The 12,350-nt window shown below is 47.8% G+C and overlaps 1 protein-coding gene and 1 long non-coding RNA gene across 2 annotated transcripts in view; one reads left to right on the top strand and one right to left on the bottom strand.

The window, feature by feature from the left end:
• The window catches only part of NWD2 (NACHT and WD repeat domain containing 2), a 97,297-nt gene extending 86,841 nt beyond the window's left edge, over window positions 1-10,456 (bottom strand). Inside the window, exon 1 of the mRNA XM_048509175.1 lies at window positions 10,073-10,456. Within this exon, the coding sequence (XP_048365132.1) occupies window positions 10,073-10,223 (151 nt within the window). The 5' untranslated portion in view covers window positions 10,224-10,456. The remainder of the gene's footprint in view (window positions 1-10,072) is intronic.
• LOC125439867 lies at window positions 10,422-12,049 on the top strand. Its single transcript, XR_007245602.1, has 2 exons — window positions 10,422-11,012; window positions 11,151-12,049. It is a non-coding gene; the product is annotated as an uncharacterized LOC125439867 (long non-coding RNA).
• Window positions 12,050-12,350: the final 301 nt, after the last annotated feature.

The following is a 12,350-nucleotide window of genomic DNA, read 5'->3' as shown; positions in this document are numbered from 1 at the left end:
GTTACGTTTTAAGCTGTTTTTATCATTGTTGTTCACCGCCCTGAGACCCTAGGGGGGAGGGCGGTTAAGAAATCAAACAAACAAACAAACAAACAAACAAACAAATAAATGTTGCTAGAACACGGCCATGTTTGTTTGTTTGTTTGTTTATTATTTCGATTTTTATACCGCCCTATCCCCGAGGGGCTCCAAGCGGTGTACAACAAAATTAATACAAATAAGTTAGGGGCAAACCATACAAATAAAACAACAGTAGCCCATAAAACTCCAACATTAAAACATACTGAATTTCATTAAAACAGCGGTGATTTCATAATAAAGGCACCCGGAGAATCCTTTCCTTTAAAACCCTCCCCTAGGGAGCAGTCGGACTCCTCTATACAGCCCGAAAAACACACAGCACCCAGTGATTCCGGCCGTGAAAGCCTTCGACAATACACAGAAGGCACATTTTTGAGGAAACTTGTAGGACTCCCTCATTTACAGAAAATTCTGAAAACTGGAAAAAATAGGAGGTTTCAAGCCCCCCAAAATACAAGAGCATTGTCTACACAAGGATAGACAAAATTTCTACTCCTCCACTACGGTCAGGCCATTGGGGTATAAAAGCTATGGCTGGGCAGCCTGGGAGAAAGCTGCCACCCCTGTGGCACAGCTAGGGTTGGGCCGACTGGGATGAAGCCACTGGTGCTGAAGTAGAAGGGTAGGGTGAGAATCCATCTCTCTCTGGTGTGAGAAAGATATTCTACAGTAGTGGTGGCACTCAGAGTCCTCTCTGTAGGCACGCGCAAATAGAGTTGCCCCCCCCCCCCGCCACATGTCTAGGCTGGCCTGGGTCGCTGGGCTGGATTATTAGCATCAAACCTAAGACCTAGTTTATTAGCATCAAACCTAAGACCTAGCATCAAACCTAAGACCTATGAAGCAGTGTAGGTAACCCTGTTAAGCACTGTTAAACCCCACTGATTTTCATGTGAAGAACTAAAGTGCGATCCTTTACCTGGGAGCAAGCTCGGTTGCTGGCAATGGGGCTTGCTTCTGAGTAAACCCTCCTAGGGTCGTGATTCGCCCATTGGAAGAGGTGCACGGTTGCTTCAAAGCAAAGCCACCGACTACCACCGAACTTACTCCCGAGTAACTCACGCCACGGAGCCAACTGTTTTTTTTTTTTCTAAACTAAAACCTCAGTATTCAGGTTAAATTGCTGTGTTGGCACACTGCAATAAATAAGTGGGTTTTGGGATGCAATTTGGGCACTCGGTTTCAAAGAGGTTCGCCATCACTGTTGTACAGTGACGCTGGGGTCAAGTGAGATGAGGGCATCTACCACCATCTCTGAGGCAAAAAGGTTGAGGTCAGGCGGGCTGGGGGAAATTCCCCCTGCAATTTCACAGGCCCATGCTTATTCTTTCCTAGTGTGCAGATTACAATGCCCTAAGAGGAAAACATTTTAGAACCACTTCTCTGCGTTATATCGAAAAAAGTGCTATCCGAGGGGAGAGTTCCCCCCCCCCCCAACAATGTAAGGTGGGATCTATTAAATATGACTGACTTGTGAAGCAGGCCTGTGAATAGAAGAACTGAATACTAACTGAGATTTTTAAAGCCTATTCACTGTTGGCCATTCAAACGTCTAATCTGGCAAATTATAATATCTGTTAAGCTTGTGAATACATATATTATGCCGTCTACACTAAAAAAAATGCATTCAGAGCGATCTACATATATATGAGTTGGTTTAATGATTATGACCTAGAAAACGACACAGAAACATGTCCTGAGATATTCAGAAAATTTAGCTTTGGTAAGGAACCCTGAGCTGACAACGTTACTGGCTCTAAATCTGCTGTCATGGCATGTGGGACTGGGGGGGTGGGAGCTTACTTATCTACTTCTTTTATGCTTCTCACCACTTTCCCTCCCAATGGGACTAGCCTAGCCCATGGCCATCCACCAAGCTTTCATGGCAGAGTGGGGATTCGAATTTGGTTCTCCCAGGTCCTAGTTTGACCATCTACCCACTGCACTTGCTGGCTCTCAACTTAACTTTCAAGTCCTCCTAAGCCAGTGATGGCGAACCTATGGCACAGGTGCCAGAGGTGGCACTCAGAGCCCTCTCTGTGGGCACGCACAAACAGAGTACATCATGTGGGGGGGGGGAAAATCACCCTCCCCCCCACATCTAGGCTGGCCTGGCCCACTGGGCTCGATTATTAGCATTAAATCTAATACTGGGGAAGCAGTGTAGGTAACCCTGTTAAGCGCTGTTAAACCCACTGATTTTCATGCAAAGAACTACAATGTGATCCTTTACCTAAGAGTAAGCTTGGTTGCTGGCAATGTGGCTTGCTTCTGAGTAAACCCTCCTAAGGTCGTGATTCACCCGTTCGAAGAGTTGCATGGTTGCTTCAAAGCAAAGCCAACAGCTACCACCAAGCTTACTCCCAAGTAACACACGCCTCAGAGCCAACCATTTTTCTTAACTAAAACCTCAGTATTCAGGTTAAATTGCCGTGTTGGCACTTTGCGATAAATAAGTGGGCTTTGGGTTTCAGTTTGGGCACCCGGTCTTGAAAAGGTTTGCCATCACTGTCCTAAGCAAAGGAACAGGATTGCAATAAAATGCTAAGATCTTCTTTAACCATTTGCTGTTTTATCACAGCAGTTACTGCTGTTTGCACTAATGAGAAATGTCAGGGGCAATGAAAGAATTTTCAAAACAGTGGCACAGTCTTTTATCTGGAAAGTGAACCTGAATTTACAGGTTTAAATCTCATCTGGAAAGGTTGCAGCTCCCTGGAAAAGCATAAGCTGTGCTTGTAGCAAGCCTCTGGCACCCCCAGGCTGGGAAACGTTCTAAGATTTAGACAGCCGCAGCCAGTCAGAGTACACAATGGCCTATTATGCACTTTTTGTCTGCCCCACAGTGAGCATAAATTCCCTTTGGGGCAGAGTTTCCTTTACGGACACTGGTTCCCCCTCCCAAACTCATTGTGCGGCAAATCTGATAAGCCCCACAGTTTCCAAGAACAGGCAAACTACAAATCTTTCCTTGTGCGGGAAGGAGAGCGCTTGTCCCTTCTGCTTGCTTTGCCTTTTTGGCTCCTCTTCGCTTTCCCTCACTGAAGCACAGTCATTTCTGGGGGGAACAATGGCACTTCATTTTTTAAAAATCACACCAATGTTCTATTGCAGGAGTGACAGAACATTAAAATGCCAAAAATAAAAAAAGTTAAAAAGAAGGCAAAAAGATAGAGGCGGCAATGAGCTTAGTGACTGGAAGCAGGAACGGGCAGAATGGCAGCCAGGATCAGAGCAAGCAATGGGGAACCAACTCATGTGTAAGCAGAGAAACACAGGGAGATCCCACTGTGGAGCAAACAGCCTCGGGGTAAGCACAGCATGTATAACAGGCCAACGATAAGTACATGGACCAATGGTCTGCTTCATTAAGAAGAAGAAGAAGAAGAAGAAGAAGAAGGAGGAGGAGGAGGAGGAGGAGGAGGAGGAGGAGGAGGAGGAGGAGGAGGAGGAGGAGGAGGAGGAGGAGAAGAAGGAGAAGAAGAAGAAGAAGAGGAGGAGGAGGAGGAAGAGGAGGAAGAGGAGGAGGAGTTTGGATTTATATCCCCCCTTTCTCTCCTGCAGGAGACTCAAAGGGGCTTACAATCTCCTTGCCCTTCCCCCCTCACAACAAACACCCTGTGAGGTAGGTGGGGCTGAGAGAGCTCCGAGAAGCTGTGACTAGCCCAAGGTCACCCAGCTGGCGTGTGTGGGAGTGTACAGGCTAATCTAAATTCCCCAGATAAGCCTCCACAGCTCAGGCGGCAGAGCGGGGAATCAAACCCGGTTCCTCCAGATTAGATACATGAGCTCTTAACCTCCTACGCCACTGCTGCTCGAAAATTACCATTTCTGTAAACAAGATTCTATGCAAGCCCATGTGCAGATAGATCATCACAAGTAACATTTTCACGCGTGGCTAGTGACACATGGAGCAAAAGAGCTCTGTGTAGCACATATAATGGTCTACACATACATTACATGGAAGTGCAATCCATGCAAGACATTTATGTCTTTGAAAGCAAGCCCAGATTAAACACCAGTTGTTGGCCAACAAGTTTGAAGGACTGAAAGGAATTACTGGGGAGGAGGGAAAATAAAAACACTGGGTTTCCCCCCCTCTCTGTAGTGTCAGATGCCCTGACTTGGATAGCCCCAGACTACCCTGATCTTGACATATCTCAGAAGGGTCGGGTCTGGCTTGCATTTGGATGGGAGACTTCCAAGGAATACCAGGGGTGTGATGTGGAAGCAGGCAATGGCAAACTACCTCTGCACATCTTTTGCTTTAAAAATCATTGGGAGTCACAATGGCCGATTCTGCACAGGCAGCATGGGTTCGTGGAACCTGCTTCCGCTGCGTCAGCTGCCATTTGCATGGTGGATGCAGGGGCCAGCAGGGATCACTGGGATCCTGGAGGCAGCAAACCATGAAGCAAAGAATCCCTCCACTTTGGAATCCACCCCCGAGAATCCAAACCCACCTACCTGTTCAGCATGGCGGCCGCCTATTAGAGTATCCACTCTGATGGCGGCCACCTGGGGAGAAGGGGGTGGGAATTGTTTGCCGTAGTTTCTCATTTGCCATCGTTCGCACAGGCAAGCAGGAAGCTTTTGCAACCTAAACGAGCAACTTTCATCTAACCCGGGTTCTGGCCACTAAAATGGGTGACCAACATTTTGGGGATCGGTTCTGTGGGAATCCCCCCCAACGCTTTTAAAAAGGGTCTCAACCTGTTTTACTTGGCCCGTGCAGAATCACCCCATAAGTCAACAGTGACTTGATGGTAAAAAAAAAAAAATACAGCTGTTCTGTCTTCCAATGGAGTGGTTAGAACAGCCATTCTCAACCAGGGTTCCGTGGTACCCTGGGGTGCCGTGAGCATGTCCCAGGGGTACCGCGGCAACACTACCGCCCCCCCCCCTCATTTTTGTGGTGTCTCCCACCGGCGCCAGCAAGGACATGGAGCTGGCCCACGGGGCAGGGCCTGCCACAAGGTCAGCAGCCACCCCCACCCCCAGTGCTTCCCTTCACCCTGGGAGGGGAAGGTGGGGGTTGTGGCAAGCAGGGGCAATGGGAGGGGAAGGTGGAGGGTGGCGGCAGGGGTACCGTGAGATATGAAGAGTGAGGTCAAGGGTACCCTGACCTCGAAAAGGTTGGGAAACACTGGGTTAGAATGTCAGACCAGGATCTGGGAGATGTAGGTTCGAATCCCCACTCTGCTCTGGAAACTTGCTGGGCAACTTAAGGTCAGCTGCTCTTTCTCAGCCTAACCGACTTCGCAGGGAAAAGAGGGAAGAGAGGATAAGAAGGAAAAGAGAAGAATGATGTTGTTAATATTGTTGTCTGCAACCTACACAAAAAGCACAGTGAAATCTCAGCCTTGTTTACGCAGAGTTTTGTTTTGCCCAGGTCTATCAGACCTACCATTTGAAGGAGAATGATTATTGCAAGGTAATTTGCATATGGGCTGCTATCTGATTAGATGGCCTGATTCATTTTCCTGACTTGAATTGATGTAATTCTGAATCGCTTTTGTTCTGAGTGTAAACTTCCTGGGGAGCTGTTACAGTTGAATGGTGGTCTCTGCATAAATAAAACAAACAAATACCTAAATCATATGTGTGCCTCAATCTGTAACCACTTGCTACTGTTCTAACCTTGTATCAATTTAACCACTAATCAACTAAAGTGTTATTTGAATCACTCCATAGTATTTTACCTTTTCACATGAAGAATCATTGGGAATCCCAGCTGAGAACATGGGGAAAAAGTGTCTTTTTTCTCTGATGCAGCTAAATGCAAAGTAGGAAGAAAAATGGGTAGAGTCACAGGCTTCCTCCGCATAGCAACCCCAATTGTCCTTGGTGGGCTCCCGTCCAAGTCCTGACCACAGCCAATCCCGCTTAGCTTCCGAGCTCAAAGTAGAAGAACAGTTTGGCTTTATATACTTTTCCCAACCACAAGTGAGTCTCAAAGCAGTTTACAAACTCCTTCCCCTTCCTCTCCCCACAACAGACATTTTGTGAGGTAGATGGAGCTGAGATAGTTCTGAGAGAACTGTGACTAGCCTACAGTCACCCAGCAGGCTTATTGTGTAGGAACAAGGAATCAAACCCAGTTCTCCTGATTAGAGTCTACCTGCTCTTAACTACCACACCATGCAGGCTCTCACTCTCAGACTAGTCTGGGCTATGTAGATAGCTACATTTTCTATTTTGCTGTCAAGCCACAGCTGACTAATAGCGACCATAGAGTTTCCAAGGCTAGAGCCATTCAAAGGTGGTTTGCCATTGCTATATAAACAGCTGAAAAAAGGTGAACTGACTAAATGGCATTGCGTTCCCCTGCAGTTGATTACCCTCTACATCACAGGTGTTGAACTCGTGGCCTCCAGATGTTAATGAACTACAATTCCCATCAGCCCTTGCCAATATAGTCAATGCTCATGTTGGGAGGGACTGATGGGAATTGTAGTTCATGAACATCTGGAAGGCCGCAAGTTTTACACCCCTGCTCTACATTTCGATCTTCCTTATACTCCTCTTTTAAAATAAAACTGATTCAACAACAACAGCAACAACAACAACAACAACAAACAACTCTAAGGTAAGGGTACCAGGTGGCCATCAATACATTTTAACTACTAAACCTTCTAACTAAGCACATTTTGCTATTTTTTAAAAATACAATTTGAGTTTGGGTGTGTTACTGTAGCAACATTATCTGTTTGACAAAGAGTGATACGAGTGGCTTACAGTTTAAACTCACCTCACATTTTCTTTAATATCTCAGAAAAGTGCCAACACTATGCAAATGCATTTGAATTTAATCAACCAATCAAAAGGCAGATGATTTGACTGACAGGATCATTTTATTGGATTTTTAAAAATCCCTATAAATCTACAGCACGTTCACTGAGAAATTCCCATGTTTTATCTGTGCAAGTAACACAACATTCTTCAGCTCCAAAGAAAGAAGTTTTAACATCACACCGGTTGATCATTTTAAGCAGTTTTTAAAATATATTTCTGTAGCCCTTACTAAGATAAGATGATAGTGTTCAACAGAAAAGCTTCCTCATAAACAGATGAAAGAAGTTACCATGTGAAAGTTATTTTTTCCAAAATAAGAGGAAAAAACCCCATTCTCAGTTAGGTACACGTAGGCTAAATAATCTGCACTGAACATTTACCATTTTTGGCATTAGACAGTGAAATCTCAAACGAAGGGTTCTATAGGTTAGACTATATATCTTCAATCTAGATTTCAGACTTTTTTCTAAAATTGGAAACCTCAGTTCTTCTCCGCTTTTATTAGGGAGTCATCCGTTGTACCCGTCTCATTATTCCATTAATCCTGCCATTTTTATCGCAGCCAGTAAACCAAAAAAAACCCCTTTCTACTGACATTTCTAAAAGACACGTGCGAATTAGTAAGCATGCTGCTACCTGCATCACTAGGCACTGCAAAACATAAGGCAGTTTTCTCAATCAGGACTCTGACTCAAACTTCTGCAACAGAAAACCGTAGCTGACATGCCAAGCTGTTTGAAGGACAGTTCTTGCCTGTCTAGAGGGAAACAGATCCTGGGAATTCGGAGCCTCTTTCTCTGGTTGTATTCATTCAGAGCGGCGGGATGTACAAAATGCTGGGGGGGGGGGCACTGCAAAACTGTGTGTGTATGTGTATGTGTGTTTGAAGACAACTGGAAGTTGGCAGTGAAACTAAGAAAAAGGGAAAGAGATCTCTGCGACTGCCTGGTGGAACAGCAGAGGTCTTCGAGCTGCTTCCAAAGCTATACTACTCAAGCTGACGCTTACTCGTCCGCACGGTTGCAGCTAAATGCCCAAATGTTCCTAGTACAGGAGCAAAGGAGCCGTCAGCAGCTCCAGCTCATCTTCCATGGCCCTTCTTCTAAGTAATGGGCTAAGCGCCAGTGCTTCCTGGGACACCATGTACCGCAGCCGTCAAGCTCCCAGTTTCCAGAGGACTCTGAGTCTCTTCTGCAGCGTATCAGCCCAGGAGAATGAAAAAAAGCAATACAAAAAACTGGCAAGAGAGGAGCTTTCCTCCCGGCAGCCAAACTGGCTGGCAATAGCCTTTAGAGAGCTTTTCAGCCAAGACCAAAGTAAAATGAAGAAGGGGGAGTATAAGCCAGACAGATTCCAAGAGGAATAAGTTAGAAATTTGAAAAAGGCTGCTTATTTATTGATGCTATTCAAATTGGTTTGGGAGGGATTTCAAAAGTCACCCCATCTTCCCTTTTGAATACAGCACTCTGGTGGTTTAGGGGAAAGGAGTGGATTTCAAAACTGTACAAATCTGACTGGAAAAAAAATCTCCAGATGGAAAGCAAAAAAAAAGATGCCGAATTCTGATTTTATAAGACTTATAATAGTAAATTAATCACACAATGAAGTCTCCAGAAGAACATATTCCTAATGCTTGCCTTTTATTTATTGTATGATTCATGGACTGAGCAGTTTGGGGGGGGGGTAGTGGAGGAATTGCTCTGGTTATATTTGTCTTATATTTTATGAGTGTGTGGTCCAAACCACCTCAGATTTCTAGAAACAAATAAAAGGCTGACTTCTTCAAGACGCTAGAAACAAATCCTAAAAGCTTAAGGTCTTTCCAGACTTTCCAGAAACTTAAACTTGATGTGCACATCATTTCTTCATACTCTGATTTCTGCAGTTGTCCAAAAGGAGGCTCACAGTTATGGCTTTGAGTAGAAATGAGCTTGTGCGACATGGTTAGGATACTTTCGGGGCACGCAGAAAGCTAATATTTGGTACCCGTATGATGCTCTAATTACTAGATAATAATCCCAGAGGGACTGTTACAGCAAAACCAAAAAACTAAAAACATTTTATCGCAGAATCAGCTTTTACCAAAGACAGGTCACTTCTTGGCCTGGATTGCTCTAGTCTAGTCCATGGAAGTTTATCCTGGAATAAAAATTATGTTAGCCTGAAGATGCTGTCCGTGAAAGCTTCCGCTGGAATAAAAGTCTGAAGGTGTCAACAAGACTCCTGTTTAGTCCCATTTCTAGAAAAGTCTAAATATTTGAACATTCCTGCATTAAACAGTCAAGACCTGGGACACAGAGGTTTTTTTTACCACAGAGTAAAAATCCTTCGACCAGGAATCCAACACAGGGCAAAACAAAACATGTCAGGTATCTGACCCAATATTCATCTGTAGGAGCTTCAAAGCACAGAATGACTTAGCCCAATGGAAGATGTCATATTCTAGAGTCTGAATACCGAATATTATGTATGGCACATAATTACCTTTTAGGACAGATGATGAGATGGTGACTCCAAGATTTATGGGCAAGATCAGCTAAACTGCTGACAAAGTGGGAAACAACGGGCAATAACCAGGTTGCTTGTCCCATGTTTGGACTTTTGGATTATTCCTGTTTGTGCACTTTTGATGTGTGGAATTCAAGGTGACGTTCTGGTTTTAGTTGTAGCCTAGCTTGAGCACTTTGTATGAAATCTGCACATTAAGATTTTTGCGTAGCCTTGGTATGGCACTTTCTATTTTAGCTGTTCCCTGTAGAAGGCCAGATCAGGTTTTAGGGGTAATGAGGCCTTACGCAGCACACACATTTGCATTCACTAGCCCCATACAGCAGCCAGCGTAAGAATTTGCATTTACCAGCTATGCGTTCCAAAGCGGTTAAGCTACTTCTTGAAGTTTGCAGGGAGTAGGGCTAATAGGAGAAAGGCAAAAGTTGAGTCCAGCAGCACAACAAGGTGTCACAATTTCTTTCCAAGGCAGAGACCTCCCCAGTGCCACGATTTCCCCCAAGGCAGCGTCCTCCCCAGCCTTAGCAGCCCCCATTTGCCCCAGCCCCCAGCCTGGTTTCTCATCCAGGAGGGAAAAGTCCCCTGCACTGCGCTCGGGCACTGCGCCTCGACCTGGAATCCAGGCCGGGGTCGCCCCTTCGTTGCTCCGACCCTGCGCTGCCTGCGCCACCGGGGCTTCCTCGCTTACCTTCGGGGTTGGCGCTGATGAAGACCCGGACGCTCCTCCCGCTGGGCGCCAAGTGCGCGGGCAGCGCCGAGAGGTTCCCGGAGAACGCCGCCCTGCGCAGCGCCGAGTCCCGCGAGCCGGGCAGCCGGCCGGCCGCTCCCGCCGGCCACATCGCCGCTTCGCCCGCCCGCTGTCTCGGCCGCGGCTCCTCCTCGGCGCGCCGGCTCCTCGCTCCGGCTCACCTTCGGCGCTGGCCGGCGTCCGCCATGCGGCTCGGCGCTGCGCTGCGCCTCCGCCCGCGCCCCGCTGTGCCAAAGCGCCACGGCGGGCGCCCAGAGGTCAGGCGCGCCCCCGGGGGGGGGGGGAGCGAGCGGCTTTCAGGCGGCTCTGCGGAGGGGGCGCCGGCAGGAGGGCCAGGACCACATGCCCGGGGTGGGGGCAAGGGGCACCTCAGGCCAAGGGGACGCCTTCGCGCCGGTAGGTTCGGCGGGGGGCGCAGCCCGGACGCCCCGCAGGGAGCATCGCCGTGCCAGAGGCTCCCCTTCCCGTGCGCTCCTTGACACCGTTGTGGAGGAACCTCCCCCTCCCCTCCGAGGCGTCGATCTTAATCCCCACCCCCTCTTCCCCCAAATCAGAGTGGTCTTCTGCAGTTTGCCATCGGGGGGGGTCAAGGAGGGGTCGTCCGGCTTCCTTCTCTGGACAGGGAGAGCGGGCGAGGAAAGAAGTCGCGCCGCTGCGCCCCACCCCCCGCGTCTCAATCCGCTTTGACCGCTGCTGCGAATTCGCCCCTGCAAAGGCGTGCGGAAAAGGGGCTCGCCCGGCTGGCAGGCTGCGAATCAATCAAAGTCTGCCTTCCCCTCTCCGAAGAGAAGCCGCTTGGCGCTTCGGGCTTGGCGAAGATTGCGGCGCGCCTCCTCTCCAGCCTCTCCCCCAACCTGGCGCCTCTTCCCAAGTTGCTTAGGTGTGCTCCCAGCCTCTAAAAAACCGGATTTTTTATAGTCCAGCTTGGCTCAGATGCTTTAAAAAAAAGAGAGAGCGAGAGATGGAGTTCAGAGAGGGACCCATTCGCTGTGCCTTCCTTCCTTTCTTTTTTTTGCAGGGGCATCATCCGTGCGGGGATGCACTGGCACAAAGAAAGGTTATTTATTCATCAAGCGCATCGCCCGGTTTGAAGAATGAAAGGCGAAGGAAGCAAGGAAGCAAGCGGTGAATGCAGTAATTGCAAGAAGGGATCTTTGCCGCGGGAAGCGACCGGGCATCCTGGCGGGCAGCGCCAATGAAATATTCAGAAAGGTTGTGATGTCTGGCCGGGCCGCCGTCGCCACCTCCCGAGCATCTTGGTTTCCTTGGCTTCCTTTTTTCACTGGTCACGCCAATAGGCAGAGAAAACACCTGGGCGCTTCCTCCAGGAGGTGAGGGGTGCGCGTGTGTCTGTTTGCCTGCCCCCCCACCCCTGCAGCAGCCAGTGCGGAGAAGAAGGGTCCCCCTTGGAGAGAGTTCTCTCTGCAGCTGCTGCAGAGGGGTTTTGGACAGGGCTGCAGGGCTTGACTTCATCTCCCGAGAGAGAGACGCAAGCCCTGGCATCAAACCACGGGGGGGGGGGGGGCAGAGCGATCAGCAGCTGGCATCTGGGGGCCCTGTTTTCGTTTGGAAATGCCAGCCGCCCAAACTTGTTCCAGAAGTTTGAACCTCGCCAGGGATTTAAAGACTCCTCAACTCTGAAATGTCTTCTTGCATCTTTCTCATCTGAATGAGGAGGATGTTTACCTTGGGCCATCGGCTGCGGTTGGGCCAGATAAGGTGGGACAGGTTGACGGACATAACCAGTGACCTTAAGTGGCCAAAGCCGTAATTGACGCAGCTCTTGACCCATAGAAGCCACTGTTAACTTCAGCTTATGACTGCTTAAGTGCCTTGCTATTATCACTTCCTTGGGAAAAAAGCGTAAATGGCAGGCTTAAAACTATTAGAGAATAAAGGATTCTAGTAAAAAGTTCAGACACAAGTACTTCTTTCAATAATCTGCTTTATCTTAATAAAGGTAAAGGTAGTCCTGTCTGTAAAAGCACTGGGTCATACATGACACTTGGGGTGACATCACATCTTGACGTTTACTATCCAGACTATGTTTATGGTGTGGTTTGCCATTGATTTCCCCAGTCAGCAATGCTTTTCTTGTAGTGCTTGGCAGGCTATGGATGTTAACAAACCATGTTCTTGTGACATTTTCTTGCTTTTGAGTAGAAAGTATTGGAGTAGAATTCTCAGCTAATTTCAACCTGTACGTCTAACTCAAAAT

Source organism: Sphaerodactylus townsendi, linkage group LG10 (genome assembly GCF_021028975.2).
Source record: "Sphaerodactylus townsendi isolate TG3544 linkage group LG10, MPM_Stown_v2.3, whole genome shotgun sequence".
Lineage (NCBI taxonomy): Eukaryota > Metazoa > Chordata > Lepidosauria > Squamata > Sphaerodactylidae > Sphaerodactylus > Sphaerodactylus townsendi.
Note: the sequence above shows the minus strand (reverse complement) of the source record. Positions and strands in the feature narration are given on the sequence as shown.